Source organism: Camarhynchus parvulus, chromosome 28, assembly GCF_901933205.1.
Source record: "Camarhynchus parvulus chromosome 28, STF_HiC, whole genome shotgun sequence".
Lineage (NCBI taxonomy): Eukaryota > Metazoa > Chordata > Aves > Passeriformes > Thraupidae > Camarhynchus > Camarhynchus parvulus.
In genome coordinates this window covers 1918123-1940453 of record NC_044598.1, presented here as the reverse complement: position 1 = coordinate 1940453, position 22331 = coordinate 1918123, and the positions used below count along the sequence as shown (strand labels likewise).

General features: G+C 47.0%; 2 protein-coding genes across 3 annotated transcripts; one reads left to right on the top strand and one right to left on the bottom strand.

Annotated features, from left to right (window-relative positions):
* The first annotated feature begins 5177 nt into the window (after positions 1-5177).
* On the top strand, positions 5178-17049 carry CHERP (calcium homeostasis endoplasmic reticulum protein). Of its 2 annotated transcripts, XM_030966904.1 has the most exons (18): positions 5178-5290; positions 5381-5554; positions 6177-6358; positions 7127-7264; positions 7492-7643; positions 8006-8117; positions 8462-8551; positions 9153-9390; positions 9719-9897; positions 10309-10705; positions 11798-12036; positions 12901-13034; positions 13306-13392; positions 13856-14005; positions 14122-14238; positions 14739-14833; positions 15367-15552; positions 16717-17049. In XM_030966904.1, the coding sequence occupies exons 1-18, from the start codon at positions 5266-5268 to the stop codon at positions 16719-16721; spliced, it is 2700 nt and encodes an 899-aa protein (XP_030822764.1). In that variant the 5' UTR covers positions 5178-5265; the 3' UTR covers positions 16722-17049. The 2 variants fall into 2 exon arrangements, with proteins under 2 accessions (XP_030822764.1, XP_030822763.1); XM_030966903.1 differs by lacking the exon at positions 16717-17049 and having other exon boundaries at positions 15367-15560.
* On the bottom strand, positions 16625-21909 carry C28H19orf44 (chromosome 28 C19orf44 homolog). The gene is made up of 8 exons (XM_030966906.1): positions 21771-21909; positions 20741-21352; positions 20124-20478; positions 19482-19558; positions 18940-19399; positions 18710-18805; positions 18423-18589; positions 16625-18074 (listed from the first exon to the last, which is right to left on the bottom strand). The coding sequence occupies exons 1-8, from the start codon at positions 21807-21809 to the stop codon at positions 17994-17996; spliced, it is 1887 nt and encodes a 628-aa protein (XP_030822766.1). The 5' UTR covers positions 21810-21909; the 3' UTR covers positions 16625-17993.
* Between the last annotated feature and the right edge of the window lie 422 nt (positions 21910-22331).

Sequence of the window (22331 nt, the reverse complement as noted above, 5' to 3'; positions counted from 1 at the left end):
CCAGTGCCAACTCGGGCTGGTTTGATAGTGCCAACGGAGTCCCACAATCTGCCATCAAGGACCGGGGCTGGTGACTTTTGTTTCAGAGGGAAAGGCCCGTTGTTTATGTTTGGGGGCCATAGGCCCGGAGTGGCCGGCTGGCTCCTGAAAATCCGCGATACGCAGGATGCCTCCCAGACCCAAGCTGGCACCAGTGCCAACTCGGGCTGGTTTGATAGTGCCAACGGAGTCCCACAATCTGCCACCAAGGACCGGGGCTGGTGAGTTTTGTTTCAGAGGGAAAGGCCCGTTGTTTATGTTTGGGGCCATAGGCCCGGAGTGGCCGGCTGGCTCCTGAAAATCCGCGATACGCAGGATGCCTCCCAGACCCAAGCTGGCACCAGTGCCAACTCGGGCTGGTTTGATAGTGCCAACGGAGTCCCACAATCTGCCATCAAGGACCGGGGCTGGTGACTTTTGTTTCAGAGGGAAAGGCCCGTTGTTTATGTTTGGGGGCCTGTGCCCGGAGTGGCCGGCTGGCTCCTGAAAATCCGCGATACGCAGGATGCCTCCCAGACCCAAGCTGGCACCAGTGCCAACTCGGGCTGGTTTGATAGTGCCAACGGAGTCCCACAATCTGCCATCAAGGACCCGGGGCTGGTGAGTTTTGTTTCAGAGGGAAAGGCCCGTTGTTTATGTTTGGGGGCCTGTGCCCCAGAGTGGCTGGCTGGCTCCTGAAAATCCGCGATACGCAGGATGGCTCCCAGACCCAAGCTGGCACCAGTGCCAACTCGGGCTGGTTTGATAGTGCCAACGGAGTCCCACAATCTGCCATCAAGGACCGGGGCTGGTGAGTTTTTGTTTCAGAGGGAAAGGCCCGTTGTTTATGTTTGGGGGCCATGTGCCCGGAGTGGCCGGCTGGCTCCTGAAAATCCGCGATACGCAGGATGCCTCCCAGACCCAAGCTGGCACCAGTGCCAACTCGGGCTGGTTTGATAGTGCCAACGGAGTCCCACAATCTGCCACCAAGGACCGGGGCTGGTGAGTTTTGTTTCAGAGGGAAAGGCCCGTTGTTTATGTTTGGGGGCCTGTGCCCCGGAGTGGCCGGCTGGCTCCTGAAAATCCGCGATACGCAGGATGCCTCCCAGACCCAAGCTGGCAGCAGTGCCAACTCGGGCTGGTTTGATAGTGCCAACGGAGTCCCACAATCTGCCATCAAGGACCGGGGCTGGTGACTTTTGTTTCAGAGGGAAAGGCCCGTTGTTTATGTTTGGGGGCCATATGCCCCGAGTGGCCGGCTGGATCCTGAAAATCCGCGATACGCAGGATGCCTCCCAGACCCAAGCTGGCACCAGTGCCAACTCGGGCTGGTTTGATAGTGCCAACGGAGTCCCACAATCTGCCATCAAGGCCCGGGGCTGGTGACTTTTGTTTCAGAGGGAAAGGCCCGTTGTTTATGTTTGGGGCCATAGGCCCGGAGTGGCCGGCTGGCTCCTGAAAATCCGCGATACGCAGGATGCCTCCCAGACCCAAGCTGGCACCAGTGCCAACTCGGGCTGGTTTGATAGTGCTAATGGAGTCCCACAATCTGCCACCAAGGCCCGGGGCTGGTGACTTTTGTTTCAGAGGGAAAGGCCCGTTGTTTATGTTTGGGGGCCTGTGCCCCGGAGTGGCCGGCTGGCTCCTGAAAATCCGCGATACGCAGGATGCCTCCCAGACCCAAGCTGGCACCAGTGCCAACTCGGGCTGGTTTGATAGTGCCAACGGAGTCCCACAATCTGCCATCAAGGACCGGGGCTGGTGACTTTTGTTTCAGAGGGAAAGGCCCGTTGTTTTTGTTTGGGGGCCATAGGCCCAGAGTGGCCGCCTGGCTCCTGAAAATCCGCGATACGCAGGATGCCTCCCAGACCCAAGCTGGCACCAGTGCCAACTCGGGCTGGTTTGATAGTGCTAACGGAGTCCCACAATCTGCCATCAAGGCCCGGGGCTGGTGACTTTTGTTTCAGAGGGAAAGGCCCGTTGTTTATGTTTGGGGGCCATAGGCCCGGAGTGGCCGGCTGGCTCCTGAAAATCCGCGATACGCAGGATGCCTCCCAGACCCAAGCTGGCACCAGTGCCAACTCGGGCTGGTTTGATAGTGCCAACGGAGTCCCACAATCTGCCACCAAGGCCCGGGGCTGGTGAGTTTTGTTTCAGAGGGAAAGGCCCGTTGTTTATGTTTGGGGGCCTGTGCCCCGGAGTGGCTGGCTGGCCCCTGAAAATCCGCGATACGCAGGATGCCTCCCAGACCCAAGCTGGCAGCAGTGCCAACTCGGGCTGGTTTGATAGTGCCAACGGAGTCCCACAATCTGCCATCAAGGACCGGGGCTGGTGAGTTTTGTTTCAGAGGGAAAGGCCCGTTGTTTATGTTTGGGGGCCTGTGCCCCGGAGTGGCCGGCTGGCTCCTGAAAATCCGCGATACGCAGGATGCCTCCCAGACCCAAGCTGGCACCAGTGCCAACTCGGGTTGGTTTGATAGTGCTAAAGGAGTCCCACAGTCTGCCACCAAGGCCTGGGGCTGGTGACTTTTGTTTCAGAGGGAAAGGCCCGTTGTTTATGTTTGGGGGCCTGTGCCCCGGAGTGGCTGGCTGGCTCCTGAAAATCCGCGATACGCAGGATGCCTCCCAGACCCAAGCTGGCACCAGTGCCAACTCGGGCTGGTTTGATAGTGCCGACAGAGTCCCACAATCTGCCATCAAGGACCGGGGCTGGTGAGTTTTGTTTCAGAGGGAAAGGCCCGTTGTTTATGTTTAGGGGCCATAGGCCCGGAGTGGCCGGCTGGCTCCTGAAAATCCGCGATACGCAGGATGCCTCCCAGACCCAAGCTGGCACCAGTGCCAACTTGGGTTGGTTTGATAGTGCTAAAGGAGTCCCACAGTCTGCCACCAAGGCCTGGGGCTGGTGACTTTTGTTTCAGAGGGAAAGGCCCGTTGTTTATGTTTGGGGGCCTGTGCCCCGGAGTGGCCGGCTGGCTCCTGAAAATCCGCTATACGCAGGATGGCTCCCAGACCCAAGTTGGCACCAGTGCCAACTCGGGCTGGTTTGCTAGTGCCAACGGAGTCCCACAATCTGCCATCAAGGACCGGGGCTGGTGACTTTTGTTTCAGAGGGAAAGGCCCGTTGTTTATGTTTGGGGGCCATAGGCCTGGAGTGGCCGGCTGGCTCCTGAAAATCCGCGATATGCAGGATGCCTCCCAGACCCAAGCTGGCACCAGTGCCAACTCGGGCTGCTCTGATAGTGCCAACGGAGTCCCACAATCTGCCATCAAGGACCGGGGCTCGTGAGTTTTGTTTCAGAGGGAAAGGCCCGTTGTTTATGTTTGGGGGCCTGTGCCCCGGAGTGGCCGGCTGGCTCCTGAAAATCCGCGATACGCAGGATGGCTCCCAGACCCAAGCTGGCACCAGTGCCAACTCGGGCTGGTTTGATAGTGCCAACGGAGTCCCACAATCCGCCACCAAGGACCGGGGCTGGTGACTTTTGTTTCAGAGAGATAGGCCCTTTTTTTATGTTTGGGGGCCTGTGCCCCGGAGTGGCCGGCTGCCTCCTGAAAATCCACGATACGCAGGATGCCTCCCAGACCCAAGCTGGCACCAGTGCCAACTCGGGCTGCTCTGATAGTGCTAACGGAGTCCCACAATCTGCCACCAAGGCCCGGGACTGGTGAGTTTTGTTTCAGAGGGAAAGGCCCGTTGTTTATGTTTGGGGCCTGTGCCCCGGAGTGGCCGGCTGGCTCCTGAAAATCCGCGATACGCAGGATGCCTCCCAGACCCAAGCTGGCACCAGTGCCAACTCGGGCTGCTTTGATAGTGCCAATGGAGTCCTACAATCTGCCATCGAGAACCGGGGCTGGTGACATTTCTTTCCCAGGAAAAGGCCCGTTCTCATTCTTTAGGGGCCAATGGCCTGGAGTGTCCGGCTGCCTTGCAATCAAGTACAAAACCTGCCTGGCAAGCCCAGGATGCCAGCAGCCATTTCTCCTGGATTTCCTGCTTAGAGGCATTTTAAGCTTGCTTTGTCTCAAAAGCACCTTTTTTGCCAAAGGCATTCCCATTTCTTCTTGATCTTGAACAGAGGTTTGGAAAGCTGACTTTGATGAGGGAACTGTTTCCTATTTTGATCCGTGTTAAGTTGGAATTTCCCCTGGCACCAAAATCAGGGGATGAACCCAACCCTTGAAGGGCCATAAGCTCCTAACTATCCAATCCCCAATCCCCTCAGCATTGGCCTGTAGAACCTTCTCAGGGTTAATTTAGCAAACTTAAGGGTTTGGCAAGTTCAGGATCAAAACAACCAAAAAATTCGTGAAAAAGAAACTGAACTGAAGCTGGCTAAAAGCTGATGACTCATTACAACAATTCAGTGAAAAGGAGGCAGGATTGATCCTGTGAAAAACGCCAATTGCTTGTTTTTAAAATTTTACAAGTTTAACAGTAATTAAATGGTTATAAAAATAGTAATACAATTAGAGTAATAATAATTTGGACAAATTAAATTAGGACAATATGAGACAATAGAGACAAAGAGTTACGGACGCCCGGGTACCTTTTTCTGGGCAGCATAAGCCTGAAAAAGGACCCCCATTAACAAAGGACTAACCCTTAAAAACAGCAGCCTGTTGCATATTCATACATCTTATACATGATGCATAAATTCCATTCAAATACAGGATTCTGTCTGGTCATCATCAACTCCTTCCTCTGAATCCTAACAGCGCCTTCGAGGCAGGAAGAAGTTCGTTTCTTCTGACAAGAGAGCAATAAATTCTTTTTCTCTGAAAGATTTAGGTGTCCTGTAGCTACTATCTCACCGCGAGTCCTTTCTTTAAAAAAAGTCTCCTACATAGCATAGTTTCTATTTTAACATTTCGTTATAACCTAAAACTATATTTAACACACTACTTAAGAGAATTAATACAGCATTACTTTCTAACACAACACATATAATATTCATTTGAATATTTGCGAAAAGCCAATCATAAAATACATGCATTTTTCACAGGGGCCAAACCCCAACATTTAGCGGTTTCCTCGTTATTTAATTGTTGTTTAATTTGTTTAACTGTTGTTTAATTGTTTTAATTTAATCATTCCCTCCCCTAACGCCGCTCCGACCGCGACATGCGACCCCGCGTCATCGGCGCCGCGCGCCGTCTCCACGGCGACGGGGCCGTAAAGCGCGGCCGCGCGGGTGTCGCAGCTGCTCGGCGGGCAGTGCGGCGCGGCCCAGCGGGCCGGGGACCCGCGGCAATGGAGATGCCGCTGCCGCCCGACGGTGAGGGGCCATCGGGGGCTCCGGGGGGAACGGGGGGCGACCGCGGGAATGGGGGGGAGAGCGAGGCATGACGGCGCTGCTTCCCCACAGACCAGGAGCTGCGGAATGTCATCGACAAGCTGGCGCAGTTTGTGGCGCGGAACGGGCCCGAGTTCGAGAAGATGACGATGGAGAAGCAGAAGGAGAACCCCAAATTCTCCTTTCTCTTCGGGGGCGACTTCTACGGCTACTACAAGTACAAGCTGGCCCTGGAGCAGCAGCAGCGTGAGTGGGGCCTGCGGCTCGGGCGGGGCCGGCTCGGGGCTCCCTCCCTCGCCGGCCGCGGGGTCTCGGGGTCGGCCGGCGGAGACACTTTTGTCTCTTCTGGTCTCGTCCTGCTCTGCCGGGACCGGTTTGCAGCCTCTTCCTGCGCTCGGGGTTCCCGGTAGTTGGCTCAGCGCTGCCCACGGCTCCTCATGGCCCCGGTTGTGGGTTTGGAGGCGGGCAGGGGGAGCCGCAGGGACGGGCAGCGTGGTGAGACGGAGCTCGGCACCTGGAGAGCCGGAACTCACTCGGCTTGTCCTGGAGTTGTGCCTCTGGAAGTGCACCGGGAGTTGCTGACTCTCCTCTTTGGCACCATCCACCTGTGATTTTGCATTAACCGTAGAATCATAGAATATGCTGAGTTGGAAGGGACCCGTTAGGATCATCGAGTCCAACTCCTGGCCCTGCACAGGACACCCCAAGAATCCCACCAAGTGTCAGAGCATTGTCCAAGCAGCTGTGGAGACCCCTCTCACCCCCTCAGAGCGAGGGTCTATTTGGAACTGGTGCCATTTTCACCCGTGGGTTGGTGGTAGCAGTTTTCTCTGGGAGGTTTACTTTCAAAGTTTACTCTGTCTGATAGTGTTGTGCAAGCAAAGCCAAGATATCGAGGCTTCCACACAGATCCAATCCCTGCCACAGCCATCGCTTCCGCCGGCTGCACCCATCCCAGCCCCTCAGGGCACCCCGTCTGTGGAGGAGCTCATCCAGCAGAGTCAGTGGAACCTGCAGCAGCAGGAGCAGCATCTCCTCGCTATGAGACAGGTTGGTTTGAGAGGAGCTCTCATGTGGTGTATCCTGGCCTGTCAGTGGCTGTAGGAATTAGGAGTGAAGGGGGAAAGGATGGTTTGCTGCTGAGCAGAGCTGGAGGTGAGGAGAAGGGATGTTGCTTTCCTTACTTTTGTTATGTGGCAAATACCATCATTCCTCTAGAATGGATGTATCTGTGGGTGTGATTGCATATGGGTTATATTATTATGGGATGAGTGATCTATGATTAAAACCTTCTATTTGCTCTTTGAAAAATCTTGTCAGTTTTAGAGTGGAATAAACTGTGACTGCTTTAACCTTGGTTTGATGCTGCAGATTGCTGGGAACTGCAAGATGTTCCAGTTTGTAGTATTCCGACTTAGATTGGAGCGGAACTGTTTGCTATCAGCTAGCTGATTTCTGCAGGAGAAGTTCAACTGTTAAAGCTGCTGAAAACCAAACTGAAGAGTTCCTTGTGCCTTGGATATGTTCCTTATGTTTAAGAGCTTCTTGCAATCATTTTTTATTGATAAATTTTAGAATGTGATAAATTTTAGAAGTAGAAGTAAACTGAACTTCTCCAGAAAAATATGAAGAGTCTTTTCTTTTCAGAACCAAAGAATTGAAACATTTTCATAAAGTCACAGTGCTTGTAAAAGATTTTGAAAGATTTTGGTCCTTGAGATTGCCACTTAGGTCCAAGGGGATAAGGATACAGCAGCTTTATTCTTTAACAGAATTTTGGCTATAATGTAATTTTTTTTTTTTTTTTTCTTTGATCAGGAACAAGTCACATCAGCAGTAGCCCTTGCAATCGAGCAACAAATGCAAAAAGTTTTGGAGGAAACCCAGTTAGATATGAACGAATTTGACAACTTGTTGCAGCCAATAATTGACACTTGCACAAAAGATGCAATCTCAGTAAGTGATCTGAATCTGCGCAGGGATTTGGTGGCACTGTGGGTTCATTTGAATTTTGAGATTCTCTGTACGTTAACAACAGCTTTATATCTGTGTTGCGTGGCAGGTAAGATGAAAGCTGTTACCTGAAAACTCCTCTTCCTTCAGTTATTTCAGAACTACAGGAAGCCTATATCATGGGAACACATTAGACTGACTTAAAATAATTTAAATTTTGTTTTTCTAAGGCTGGCAAGAACTGGATGTTTAGTAATGCCAAGTCTCCTGCACACTGTGAGTTGATGGCCGGGCACCTGCGGAACCGGATAACCGCAGAAGGAGCTCACTTTGAGCTGCGCCTGCACCTCATCTACTTAATCAATGATGTTTTGCATCACTGGTAAGAATTCAGTTCTGGGTTTCAGTTTGCTGTTTTGATTATTTGATGAAGTTTCTCTCCTAGATACAGTGTTGGTTTGACTAGTCACTTCATATTTTAGTGTACTAATTGTTTGTAGCAGCTGTCCTTAGATGTCCAGAGATTTGATCTGGTGCTTTAGTAATCAAATTTAGGTAAAACCATTTTTCTTACTTTGTGTATTTTTCCTCCAGACGAGATTTTGCAATAAAGTCATTAGGGAGAGAACTTTCTGCCTCATGATTCCACTACTTTTAGTATAGCAGAAGTTGAGATGAATTGAATATTCCAATGCACTTACTGTTAAAGTGAAAAAGATAACTCTTTCCATTCCTTTCTTGAAGCCAGAGGAAGCAAGCACGAGATCTTCTGGCTGCTTTACAGAAGGTGGTTGTGCCTATTTATTGTACCAGTTTTCTAGCAGTGGAGGAGGATAAGCAACAGAAAATTGCCAGAGTGAGTATCTGGTTTTGGTTTAACTGTGACTTTTGCTTTGTTAGGTTGGTGCTATGTAAATTCACAAATAGGCAGGTTCAAGAAGGTAACTGAGATTTTTCTAGTCTGTCTTCATAAAGTCTGTTATAGGAGGTGCTCTAGTACACATTAAAAATAGAACTTCAAAGTCCTTAGGCTTTATTTAAGAGTTACCACAATGATGAATGCATCTGAATCTTTAGTCATTCAAAAATAAATAGAAAAGTCCTAGGTCTTATGAAAAGCTAAAGACACAAAAATGCTGTGGCTCAGTTTTTCTTTGATTGTTCATAATTTCTAAAATCCTTTCGCTCTTATTCATGCAGCTTCTTCAGCTATGGGAGAAAAATGGGTACTTTGATGAGTCCATCATTCAGCAGTTACAAAGCCCAGCTCTTGGACTTGGCCAGTACCAGGTTAGCCACAAAAATACCAGTTTTCTTATTTATGCAAATATTTTGAAAATTACTTTCCTTTTCAAAGTGTAATGTTAAATTTTGTCTCCCCTCCCCTCCCTTGAAGTTGCTTACAAGGGATTACCAAAAATAATGTAAAATATAACCTTGTTATTTCGAACATTCAATAATCCAGCTGCTGATGTGGCCCTGGATACAGGATACAGACTGATAGAGTCCTGTATTTGACAGTGTCTTGTATAGTGGGGAGTGTTTGGTTAAAAGGAAACAAGCAAACGTGGTTTTTAATTGGATACATTGAATATAAAAATTGTAGTGGCAGCAGGAACTTCTCCTTTTTATTATTAATAATGGATGCTGTTGATTTGAGCTGTATTGGAAAGGCAGTACTAAAGGTGGTGGGTTTCAGGATGCAGAGAATATTTTGGAAATCTCCACAAAGCTTTGTGATGACACTGAGTGGTTCTGCCACCATTATCCTGCATCCTCAGGCATTTTTTGGGAGAGAGGATGAAGGGCAATGCAGGGAATTCAGAGCAAGTGGATGAGGTAGGTGTTACAGGTTCAGCGTTCACTTGTTCTTCTTCATTTCTTTTATCAGGCAAATTTGATCACTGAATATGCAACGGTTGTCCAGCCTGTGCAAGTGGCTTTCCAACAGCAGATTCAGAACTTGAAAACTCAACACGAAGAGTTTGTGAACAGTTTAACACAGCAGCAGCAGCAGCAACAGATCCAAATACCCCCACTAGAGAATGAGGTGAAATCAACACCCCCACCTCAAGCCCCCACAGCAGCCCCAACCTCAGCTCCACCATCTGTTCCAGTCACACAAGCAGGTACTGAGCTGACCTGGGACCTGTGCAAAAATCGCTGGGTGACAATGTTATGACTTTTCTTTTCCCCCCCCTCCTTTTTTAATACTGAGGCACAATGCGCTGCTTGTTTGGTTCAGGCAAAAGCTTGAATCTGTTCAGAACCTTGCAGCAGGTGCAGGCGAATTCTTGAGTATAAAAAGAACCAAAGAGATGATTGTGGAATGGATCAGAAGTACTGACTCCCAATAATTAGATTTCTGCAGAAGGAATTAATCTGGAGCCTGGTGTGCTGATGTTTTATTAACTGCAAGTGACTTTGATGCTGACAATAGTCTCTAAATTGTTCCAGATGATGGTAAATCTCAGCTGCCTCTGGCTGGTTCTACAGAGTATGACACAACTGGGTCTGGAGTGCAGGATCCTGCCTCCGGTGGACCACGTGGGCCTGGATCTCATGATCAGATTCCCCCAAATAAACCACCCTGGTTTGACCAACCTCACCCTGTTGCACCGTGGGGTCAACAACAGGTAAGAAACGGTTCCAAAAACTGATGCGGAGGTTTAGAATGACTGTCTCGGTTGTGGAGGTTGGGAATGACCACCTTGGTTGTGGAAGTGCAGTGAAAAGCTGGAAAGTTAGAAACAGCGAAAGTTAGAAATCCAGATTTCAATGCCAAGCTTTGTCATTCTGAGTGCAGTTAGAGGCAAAATGTTAATCCTATTTCAGTTTGTTAACCGTCACGCTATTCCTATGAACGAGAGCTGTTGGTTTGGTAACAGTTTGGTCTTTTCCCATCTTTTTTCTGAAGTTACAGTCATTCAGACTCATATTTGAAATGTTCTTTCACCTGTGCATGGGCTGTATTTCCTTAAGAAGATACATTATTGTGTTCTTCATTCTTGTAACCTAATGACCAGGCTTCTGTACTTCACCTCCAGGGACCACCTCACTGTCCTCCCTGGAATAACAACCACGAAGGAATGTGGAATGAACAGAGAGATCAAGGCTGGAACAATCAGCGAGAGACACCTTGGAACAACCAGCCTGATCCTTCATGGAACAACCAGTTTGAAGCACCGTGGAACAACCAGCATGAACAGCCTCCATGGGGTGGGGGTCAGAGGGAACCTCCATTTCGAATGCAGCGGCCACCTCACTTCAGAGGCCCATTTCCTCCACATCAGCAACATCCCCAATTCAACCAGCCCCCGCATCCGCATAATTTCAACCGCTTTCCACCTCGCTTCATGCAGGATGATTTTCCACCTCGCCATCCCTTTGAAAGGCCTCCTTATCCTCATCGTTTTGATTACCCCCAGGGGGATTTTCCTCAAGGTAAAGTGTGTACCAGGCCAGGTTTTCTTCTATTGTAATGCTGATTGCCATTACAAAATTATTTAGTGGCTTGGGATGACAGTTTATCCTTGGTGGACTGTTGTGATTTTCCTGAGAAATGCTTAGTTTGGGAGTTTGGGAAGCTACTGCTAAGAACTCAGTAGGAAACACATGCAGAGTTGGATGCTTCCTTGCTTTTTGAGTCTTCCCTAACGAATAAGAAATTGTAGTCCAGATTCAAGTCGGCATTTCTACAGGCACCTCTTTTGCGACTACTTTGCTTTTAAAGTAGTAAGTTCAAAGGTGAGAAGCAGCATTTTCTTGTAAATTTAATCACCTGCACATCAGCCCATAGGTGAGGGCTGATGAGAGCTGTGACCTCTGTAGATGGAGGAAGTTAAGACCAAGGCTGAAAGGATTTGTTCCTGTGCATACACTCATATGTTCTTTCTTTTTATTTTGACTGCCAGGCTCTCTAGTTTTCTGCATTTAATGTTGTGGGGCTTGGTAGTGTGTGGTGAAACGATCCTTACCTCCAGTTCTTCCTCCTCATTGGGTTTATTCTCTTGTTGGAACATGGGAATGCGTGGGAGTGTAACCTGGTGCAGCTTGTCTGGCCAGAGGTAGTTTCCATTTCACCTGCAGGAGTTACCGTTACTCTGGAATGATCCTTGTCAGTGTGAAGGCCAAAGATCACCCTGGTTCTGTGTGACAAGTCATTTAGAAAATAGATTATATTTCTGTGTAGGAGTTGCTACGTTAATCCTAAAAGTTTCTCAATTTTCCAAGTCCAAAAATGGTTGAAAACCAATGGATTTGAGTCCTTTTGACCACAGTATGTCCCAAAGGAAGCAGTGGCTTGGGGTGAACTATCTTGTTGTCTTGAGAGTGGTTGCTGTGGCCAGGGAGGTAAATGCACTGCAGGGTGTTCTTGAGTGTGGACTTGTAGCCAGCCTCTGGTCCTTCATTTCTGGTGCTTTGCTGGATCTGCTGAGATTGGGTTTTAGGATAAATGTAGTAATTGAAGTACATCTCTGATTGCCTTCTTTCTTTGATAGCTAAATAAAACATTTTAACCCTCCCACTCTGCAGAAATTGGACCTCCTCATCATCATCCTGGTCACAGATTGCCTCATCCTGGTATCAGCGAGCATCCTCCCTGGGGAGGGCCACAGCACCCTGATTTTGGGCCTCCCCCACATGGATTTAATGGGCAGCCCCCTCACATGCGGCGCCAAGGGCCCCCTCACATGAACCATGATGATCCCAGCCTGGTGCCAAATGTTCCCTACTTCGATCTTCCTGCTGGCCTGATGGCTCCACTTGTCAAAGTAAGTGCTTGCTATGGGACTGATTCAAACCAAGACGCTGGTGGGATTAAAAGATCCAAAACATGTTGTTGTTATTAGGGGCAGTTCAACATCGATGTGTATGATTTCAAATCCTTCCATCCCACAAGCAGTTGTCCAGGGTATAAGAGCAGGAGTAGTTAGGGGGACTAGGTAGTGGAAATGGTGAGAATTTTCGTATGTTGTGTGCAAGAGGAAGCTGGTTGAACCCACCGTGTGAAAGAATAATTTATACTGCAAGTCTGATCCCTCTTTGTAGGAAATGGAAATCCCCCGTGATTTCCAGATGGCCGGAGAGACCTCACAGATCTGGTGGGGCCACCGTACTAGTTCTTCATAATCGTTATTCTCTTGAAGATGTTTTACGATATCAATGTTACATATACGAAGAAGGATGGAGAACAGGAAACATACCTGTATCAGCATCTTCAGGGATATTTACATTTATGTATTCTGTATTTGAGATGAACACGAGTTTGTGCCAGGCTTCCATCCAGACACATTAGCACAAAGGTGGATGAGATCTGCATTTCACCTACCTGGTGACCCACTTAATACTTCAAACTGTGCAGTGCAGGCTTTTCTCAGAGAAGTCACAATAGTGATTACATGAGGAAGCATCTGCAGAATCCTTATTTCCAGATTATTTTTTATCCAGTATTGAAATTTGAGATCTCTACACAGCTAAATCTGTATTTAACTCTTCAGGTTAATAATAATAATACTAATAATACTAATACTAATACTAATAATAATAATAATAATAATAATAATAATAAACAACTCTTCAGGTTAATAATTTGTGTCATGACACGACACAAATGGAATTTGTTTTGTTTCCCGCAGCTTGAAGATCACGAGTATAAACCTTTAGATCCTAAAGATATACGTCTTCCACCTCCAATGCCCCCCAGTGAGAGACTTCTGGCTGCAGTTGAGGCATTCTATAGTCCACCGTCTCATGACAGGCCTAGAAACAGGTAAGGGTAGGTGTAGCCAATAAAATGGTAAGAAAAATGCTCTAAGAAGGTGCCTCAAATCACAAAGTGCCTCCCTCTCTTTTGCCTGTGTCTTGGTTCTCCTAATGCTCTTGTTGTATTGCAACTGCACTTGCTGTTTGATCTTATACTGAGATTTGTGAGACAGTTTTTCCCACACCCTTTTTTCTGTACTAAATCCTGTGAAAATCCTTAACGTCGCAAATGAAGTGGAATTTACACTTGTGGGTTCTGTGTGGTTGATTTGTTGCAGTGAAGGATGGGAGCAGAATGGACTGTATGAATTCTTCAGAGCTAAAATGAGAGCAAGGCGGAGGAAAGGTCAAGAGAAGAGAAATAGGTGAGAGTTCCTGTGTGCCACCTTCTGCTTTGTGCTGTTCATCCGGAAGATGGTTCGGCTAAATGCAGAGGGAAAGTCTGTTCAGCAACATGCTGATGGAATAATGAGTTTCAATGCGCTGGAATTTCTGTCTAATCTGCAGAAAATGGGCATAGCACAGGTTGCCCAGAGCAGCTGTGGGTGCCCCATCCCTGCAAGTGCCCAAGGCCAGGTTAAACAGGGCTTGGAGCAACCTGGTCTTGAGGAGGGTGTCCCTGCTCAATGGCAGGGGTTGGAACTGGATGGGCTTTAAGGTCTTTTCCAACCCAAACCACTTTGTGATTCTGTGAAAGTTTTTCACACTCAAGCTTTCACTGTCACTGCAGAAGTAGTGCTTGTGGGTAATTTGAATTTGATCAGTAGATTTGTGTTTCTGGTGCTTCTCCATGGAATCTCACTGGATTTTCTCTGCTCATTTGTGCAGTGGGCCCTCTCGGTCTCGCAGTCGGTCTAAAAGCCGAGGTCGTTCCTCTTCTCGGTCTCACTCACGATCTTCAAAATCATCTGGCTCCTACTCGAGATCACGCTCTCGCTCTTGCTCTCGATCGCGATCCTATTCTCGCTCACAGTCCAGGTAGGGCATGGGGGGCTGAACCTTGGGAACTGGGGGAGCAGGAAAACCCCAACCCTGGAGGCTGATCCAAGGATCCACGGGGGTTGCTCTGGTAACTTGTGTGCTCTCCCTTTCAGAAGCCGGAGCAGGTCCCGCTCCTCGCACAGCCGATCGCGGTCTCGGTCACGATCTCGGTCCAAATCCTACTCCCCAGGGAGGCGGCGCCGGTCCCGCTCTCGCAGCCCCACTCCTCCGTAAGCTCTGCTTTGGTCCTGTCTCCTTTTACCTGGGCTGTTTGAACAGAGCGCCTGCAGGGGCACTGCCTCCTTACCAGGGGATAATTAGCATTTCATCAAAGAGCAGAAAAGATGATGGAGAGCAGATCTAGAAACAATTTATCTGCTATATGGGCTTGTAGAGAGAATATTACTCTATTGCGGTGGCTTTTTATTTTAACAAAACTGCATGCAGGAGTGAAAACTGCAAAACTCTGTGTGTGCCTTCCTTGGGAGCACAAGTAATTCTCTGTGTGCTCCATTGGGAAGAGCACAGTGTTTGACTTCCCTTGTGCTGAGAAGCAGGTGATGTGTTTCTGGCACCGCAATAGCTGCATTATCTGATGGCTGTAGTAAAGAATAGCTTAGTAGAGTGGATAGAATTGTGTTGGATGTTAATGCTTAACGGAATAGAACTGATTGTGTTTTGTGTCAGAATAGTATCACTGGTTCTAAATTTGTTGTTCTTGTTTTCTTAGTTCTTCTGCTGGTTTGGGCTCCAGTTCTGGGCCTTCTATACCAGAATCGAGACTTGGAGAAGAAAATAAAGGCCATCAAATGCTAGTGAAAATGGGTAAGATGCTGTTCTAGAATCTTAGACAAGCCAGGAAGCAAAATTAGACACCGAAGTCTTAGATGTAATTAATTAATGCATGTTCATAAGGAATTATTCCTTGGCATCAAGGTCAGCATAAGAATATTCTCAGATGTAAGTATATGGAGCAATGATAGTTGCCTTTCTGAGAAAGATACAGAAGACGGGGGTGTGAATTTGGCATCGGATAGAACTGACCCTACCCGAAGTGTTTCATCTCCCTGCAGTGCAGGTCAGCAGGGTTGACTGGACAGATTGGACTTGCACTGCCTTTCTTCTTACCCTCCTAACAGTTTTTAGGGATACTGCTGCTGTCAGCTCCTAGAATCTCTGCATATTAATGCTTGTGAAATAAATTGGATAGTTCATGTGTTGTTTCAGGTTGTCTGTTTCCATCCTGCTTTATCAAACTCATGCTGTCTTTGGTTGTTTCCAAAATGTCCGTGTTTGTCTTCACAATTGTAGTCATATAAAAGCAGTGAAAGGATTGCAGTGTTGTGTCCTTGCTGCAGGATGGAGTGGATCTGGTGGATTGGGAGCCAAGGAGCAAGGAATTCAAGATCCAATTAAAGGAGGTGATATCCGAGACAAATGGGATCAGTACAAAGGAGTGGGAGTTGCATTGGACGACCCTTACGAAAACTACAGAAGAAATAAAAGTTATTCGTTTATCGCACGCATGAAGGCCAGGGACGAATGTAAGTGAATGTTTCTCAGCAATTTAGAAACCTCTATGGACCTGAAAGTGATTTTTGTAAACCCAAATCAAAATAGCAAGTAGCTCTTATTTTTTTCTAATGTAACTGATGCAGTAAAACAGCAGGTAAGTGGATGTGTACTCTGATTAACCCAGCAAGTTTTTCTTTTTAGGCATTGTGTTGCGTTTTAATTTCTGAAATGTTAATTAATAAGCGTGTTCTGCGTAAGTCACTTCCTGGCTGCAGTACTGAGCATCTGCATCTTTGAATGTGGCCCCACAAAAACTTGGAGCAGTCACAAACTTAGTGGAGGGGGAGCTGTGCCACACAAGGGACAGCTGCCACAGCAGGGAGGTCCTTGTGGTTGGAACCAAGTTAGGCCACACTACTGTTTACCCCTGCCCTAGTCAGAGTTTCCTACCATGAGTATCACATTCTGCCAAAGCCAGAATTTGTAATAAATTCCCTGTAGTGCAGGAAGGGTTCAGAAAAAGACCATTACCCAAATGATGGATTTTTGCAGAGTCTGTGGTACATTGAGTATTGGCACTTGCCAACAGCTAAAAGGAAAAAGCTGGCATGCTCAATGAAATGTCGCTTCTGCCTCTAGATCGGTGCAATCAAATGGGTTCAAATAAAGCCCATAAGGAAAAATTTCTTATTAACAGAACCGTCATTCCACCAAACACTTCAGGCAGCTTAGGTAACTGCAGAATGTGTAAGAACTCTTCTCCCTGTTGTTTCAGTGAAGCATGAAACACAAGACCCTTCACCATCCAAGTAAGACTCTCTGAAGAAAGATGTCTTGCATCTTCTGCAAAACATTAAACTTTTAGAAATCCCGATTAAAGTCTGGACAAAGTGACTAATTAATTACTTTTAAAACTATGGTGAAAAATTGAAAGCTATGACACGTACTTCAGTACTTGTCAATTAGTGCTTAAAAAAGGCCAGCTCTTACTATGACGTGTCTAGCAAGTTTAAAAATTCCCATTTATCTTGCAAAACTTTCCAATTAGTTCCCCATTTTATAGCAGAATTAAACCCCACTCAAGCTGTTCCTGGTGCAGGACTGTGCCTCATTCATTCCTGTGGAATACAGACATTATGTGATGTGGTTGTATGTTCTCTAGTTCCATAATGTATGTTTATTTCTCTCAAAAGGTTAATTCTATTTGAAGTGGAGGGGTGCTGCCTTGGGATCAAGTCAGACTGATGCTGAGCAGTGTATCCTAATGTCTAAAAGGGGAACGAAGCATCTAGTTCCAGTGCAGGTGACCTCTGAGCACTGTGCAAGCTTTTAGAACCTTCCACTCACCTCCAGGCCCTGCCCAGCAGCTGCTGCAGCCGCCACTCGGGGCAGGACACAAGGGTCAGTTCTCTGGTAGCTTTCCCAGCACTCTGAGGGATGGGCGATGCTTTGTAATGGAACACAGTCTTTGAGTTTTTTATATTTTTGTATATACCCTTTAATAAAAGCTAATTAGTTCAATAGAAGATAATTCATTTTCTCTGCTCTACACGTTTCTATCCATGAGATGTTCTTGGAAACTTGCTGTAATCTAAATGAAAAAAGAAACAAACCTTTTGTAACTGTTTCCAGAGACCACCAGCTAGAGCTGTTAGGCCCTTACACCGCACTTCCACTCCCCAGGTCTGCGTGGCGGTTCCCTTTTCCAGTTGTTTGTAGAGCAAAAACCCTCTTAAAACCATTCAGTTAGTATGGTGGAATACCAGTTTGTTCTAGATCTACTGTAGTTGTGGAACTATACCTGTCTGTGAATCAGCGTACAACACCTGTATGTTACCAACTTGTGAATGTTGTTGTTTTGCCTTCCAATAAACAATTTTTTTAAAATAAAAATGCAGCTGAGATTTCCTGAAGCTTGGCTATAAGCCTTCCTTGTTTTGAATTTATCTTAATAAACACACCCAAGTGTGTGTTTGGGTTTGTTGTAATGTGACAAGGCTGATTATACAGAAATGCTGTTTGGATAATAGCACTGAAGTCAGGATATGGTAATTTTCTGCTGTGGTTGTATTTCTCAGGGGCTGTAGTACAGACTTTCACTTCTACCACCATCATAGATGAGATCACAGATCTCACAAATCACTGGATCAATGTATGCACTGTGATGGCTTATCACAGTCCCATTAGGCAGAAGTGTTATCTTGATGTCTCTTTTGCTGACATAGTCTGGCTGAAGGTTTCTGTGTATCCCTGTATTGTGTAAACAAGTAAAACATTCAGGTATAGAAAAGTAAATTATATATAATAATTAGCAACTTGTACTAACTAATTTATACTAAGGTAGCAGATTGTATGAATTCTTCCAATACAGTTTATAACCTTTTATCAGTGCAACTTGGAAGGGTTTCTTGTTTCAGCCTTAGAGCTGTGAACATAAATGTCACTTGAAGTTCAATAATTGTCCAAGCACTTAATTTCTCCTGGGCTCTCTCCGAATTTCTTCAAGCGCTTGCTCAATCGTTAGAGGTGGGGATTTGTGATTCTTGATGTACTGCCAAAAAAAAAGTTAATAAGCTAATGTCTTCATTATGTAGATTATTATTTATTTAATAGTAGAAAGCAGCTAATCTTCATGTCAAGATACCTGCATGTTTCTGTACTAGCAACAGAAAGTGACCCTTCCGTTGCAGCATCTGAATGATCCCTGCTTATTTGAGGACAGCTAAATGCTACAGCAGAAACCTTAATCTTTAAAAACTATGGCCTCCAGTAGGATTTGTCTTTTTTTTTTTCCTTTTAAACTTATTAATTATTCATATGCAGAGAAACTAGGTTTGCTGTAAATACCGCAAGCGTTTGGAAAGGAATACACACTCGGTCTCTGGTTTGTCATAAATACCTCTTTAGCCTCTTCCAGGGTATGGTAGTGGAACTTTTCATGCTCTAATGACTCCACGAGGGCTGTGTGAAGGTGGTGAACATTCTGGACAAACTGCTGGGTCAGCATCAGGTGCTGCTTGCACATCGTGTGTAAGACAAGAACCGAGGGGCTGTACGCAGTCAGGGCTGTGAGAAAGGGACAGGACAGGGTGCACTGCGGTGAGGTACGGCAAGGGCTGAGCGAACCAAGCTGGGCTCAGGTGAAGAAAACAGAGTGAAAAGGAAGAATAAATGTGGTTTTGGTACCTTCTACTGCATCCATGCTGATGACGTGACTGGCGATTGGCACTGGATCGATGTAGCTGGTTCCGACAGGTGGGCCGAGCACTGCAGCGGGGTTTGCTGTGCATAGGATAGCATCAGAATTACTGGGTGGGGAGAGGGGAAAGGTTTAGTGCTACTGCTTGGTTCTTCTGCAGTTTCTTGGGACAGCAGCTGCCCTAAAACCACAGTACAGCCTAACAGGCTGAACTCACCCTTTGCCCAGCAGTAGGTGAAGGGAGGCTCTGCTGTCTGCACTGCAGTTTCTGTGACGGTCACTTGGTGCCCCCGGCTGTGCCGCTCTGGGGTGACCAACAGGGATGACCCTGAAGATGGGTGTGCTCCAGAACACCTGCAGCTCTCAACATGTCCCTCTACAGATTCCCTGTCTGTTGCAGACAGAGACCTTTCAAAGTCTTCAGAATATTCTGAATGAAGAGTACTCTCGTTCTGATTAAGATAATCCTGTTTGTGTGGAGGGAAATCTGAAGAAACTCCACTTAAATGTTCTGAGATTTCAGCTTCAGAGACACATTTTTCAACTTCCTCTTCAGAAGAATCATTCACTCCAGTTATTGCACTGGTCATTTTTAGAGCAGCCTGGTCCTCTTCCATTAGCAATGTATCTTTTTTCACATATTTGTTTGATTCTTGAGTAAACTGAATGTCTTTTCCCTGTAAAAGTATTTATTTTAGAACCTCCACACGCCACCGAAGGCAGACTGGGAATATGTGCTAGTGGGGAATTTCTACTTACTTTCCGCTTTAATTCTGCTGACTTACTGGTAGTATCTGGTGCCAAATCATCAAGGCTCATGATATTCAGTCCAAAATCTGAAAACAAATGACACCTACACATGAGAATTTGCATGAAAATTACAGTACACTTACCTGTAATGACAAAAGCTGGGGGGGGGGGGCGGAAATCAGTACTACCTTCCTAGTTCAGTACTAAAAAGCAACAGAAATCAGTCGCTGGTTCTTTAACTTCATAGAAACTCCTATAATTTCCTCCTTTGATCAGCTGACATTCCTGAAGTTCAAGAGATTTTTGCCACCCCTCATTTCCAGCTGTTCTCACTCTGACCCACTGGTACATTGTGCCACTGATACAGGAAAACTACTTTAAATGTTCTAATTGTTTTGACATCATGTCACCCAGGGCAGCATCACTAATATGAACCCATTAAGTCAAAAGCTAAGAAAAATACAAACCTGTTACACTAGAAAAAATAAACAGATCAAGATAATTACTTTGATCAGGCCTTGGTTTGGATAAAATTTCACCAGTGAATCCTTTCAAAGTGACTATTTGCCCAAGTTTATTAAGAGAATTTATCAGGAGATTATCAGCACAATTGATACTGAGTCTACTGAGAAAATATTTTAGAAAACTTACATTTCAAACTGCTGCTGGATGGATCTTCTGCATCAGCTCCTTCAGAAAATAATTCATCTAATGACTTTATTTCACTTCTGTCACTTTCAAGGGATTCTTGGATGTGCTTGCTGTAGCCTGCTTTAGGCAGAGCATGCTTTACAGTGTTGTCCTTCATGGAAGATGACAGCAGTCGAGATCTCGTGGTATGTCCTGACAGGTTTCTGCTGGTGGGTGAAGGTGCTGGAGAATTAACTCTACTAAACACACTTTTCTCCGAGTCTTTGTTGTGAGAAGAAGATGCTTTAGATAACTCTGCTGATGAAACTTCCTTACGAGGTGGAGGAGCCTTTCCTGATGGAACTGGAGTCTTACTCTTTTTGAAGAACACGAAAAAGAGATTTATGTGTTACTTCATTGTTATGTGTAGATTGCTAAAGGGAGAACAAATCATTGTGGGTAAAATAGAGTAATTTTAAAATGTTAAGATGTGAACCTGAATCCTATCATGAGCAAGACACAAATGCAAATTTAAAATTTAGTTGCTAGAGTTATCTAAATAAAAAGCAATCAACCAATTAAAACAATTATATGAAAGCATTAATAAAAATACATAATCCAGCAAAGTTTGTATTTACCTTTCTACCTTGCTGAGCATCATTTACCAGAACCTTCTGATTCCCACTTCCACTGGAAAACCCCAAAGAGCTCTCCATCAATTCTCTCATTTCCTCTTCATCACTATCCAGATCAAGCTGTTGTTTAACCATAACACTCCTTTTAGGGCTTTGCATGCTTTCCTCTTCCCCAGAATAGGCATCCCCGCAAGTCTCATTCCCACTGGTGGCACCGTAATTCTTCCAGTATGTCCTGCCCCTGGCACCACCTTCATGCCCAGAGGCGGATGAGCTGCACTCCTCAGCCAAAGGCTTCAGGTCCGAGTCAGCGTTCTGCAATTCCAGGTGCTTTTTTTGACCCATGATTTTGCTTTCTAGTTGTGCCACTTTATTCAGGACTGAGCTTAGCCGCGTGTGGGCAGCGCTGCCCGGAGTGCTTAAGGCTGCACGGCTGCTCCCTGCCCGCACGGTGCTTCCCGGCCTCGGGAACCGCTGCGTCGCACCAGCGTTTCCATCGCACACCTTCAGGAACCTGCCCTGGCGGGACGGAGTTCCTCCGGCGCTCTCCAGCTCTGTGTCCACCAGCGTTAGGTCACCACGGGCGCTGGTCCTGCGGGGTACATGGCTGTGGCCCTGCCAAGAATCACAGAGTTACTGACCTTAGGAAAGACCTGACAACATCGAGTCCAACTCGTGACTGATCCTGATCCCCACGTTGTTAACCAGACCAAAGCACTGAGTGCCACATCCAGACTTTCCTTAAACATCTCCAGGGATGGTGACTCCGCGGGCAGCCCCTTCCAATGTCCGACTACCCCTTCTGTGAAGAAATCCTTTCTGATGTCCAACCTAAACCACCCCTGTCACAGCTTAAGTGTCCCCTCGTCCTGTCGCTGATTCCCTGGAGCAGAGCTGGTCACTACCGGGCTGCACCCTCCTGTAAGGAGTTATAGGAAGGGGCTTGCACAGATCCCTCCCCACACAAGACGCGAACACCGGTCCGCGCCGAGGCTGCCCAGGTACAGACTGAGACAGAGCGCCGGTGCCTCACCTGCCTTCGGCCCGTGGGTGCCCGAGAGATCGCGGCCATCCGGGACGGGACAGGACGGACGGCACGGGTCGGAACAGGGTCGGAGAGAACACCGTGAGGTCAGGTCCGCCCAGCCCGAGGCGGCCGAGGCTTCTCTGGGCCGGGCCAAAGCGGGCGATGCGCGGCCGACTCCCGGAGTTCGCGACTCCCCAATATCCCGCCCACTGATTGGCTCCGCGCAGCGATTCGGCGCCGCCAGCTAATCACAAGCAGGTTTACAGCCGCCGGCAGCCGTGCCCCGACTACAAGCCCCAGCATGCATCGGGGTCAATACATGGGAAGTTTTACAAACCCGCGATTTGCTAATTATTGGAGCGAGTTGGGAATTAATCCAGTTGTTCCGCAGGATGTGCGTTAACACCCCTCACTGAAACAACATATTGTAGGTTATTACCTGCCCTTTGTGTGTCATTTCCAGGGACTTGGTGAAACCTGTGCTCTCTGTGTCGTAGTGAAATTTGGCATAAGGTATCTAACATCATTGTATACTTGTAGTACAATTATATGGCTATTGAGCTTATG

Coding starts and splice junctions, on each gene's coding strand:
- C28H19orf44 (XM_030966906.1), bottom strand. CDS start 21,809: ATGGCCGCGATCTCTCGGGCACCCACGGGCCGAAGGCAG. Junction 21,353..21,770: donor CACCCACGGGCCGAAGGCAG/GTGAGGCACCGG, acceptor GATTCTTGGCAG/GGCCACAGCCATGTACCCCG. Junction 19,559..20,123: donor ATCCAGCAGCAGTTTGAAAT/GTAAGTTTTCTA, acceptor ATTTGTTTTCAG/ATTTTGGACTGAATATCATG.
- CHERP (XM_030966903.1), top strand. CDS start 5,266: ATGGAGATGCCGCTGCCGCCCGACG. Junction 6,359..7,126: donor ATCTCCTCGCTATGAGACAG/GTTGGTTTGAGA, acceptor TTCTTTGATCAG/GAACAAGTCACATCAGCAGT. Junction 7,644..8,005: donor AATGATGTTTTGCATCACTG/GTAAGAATTCAG, acceptor CCTTTCTTGAAG/CCAGAGGAAGCAAGCACGAG.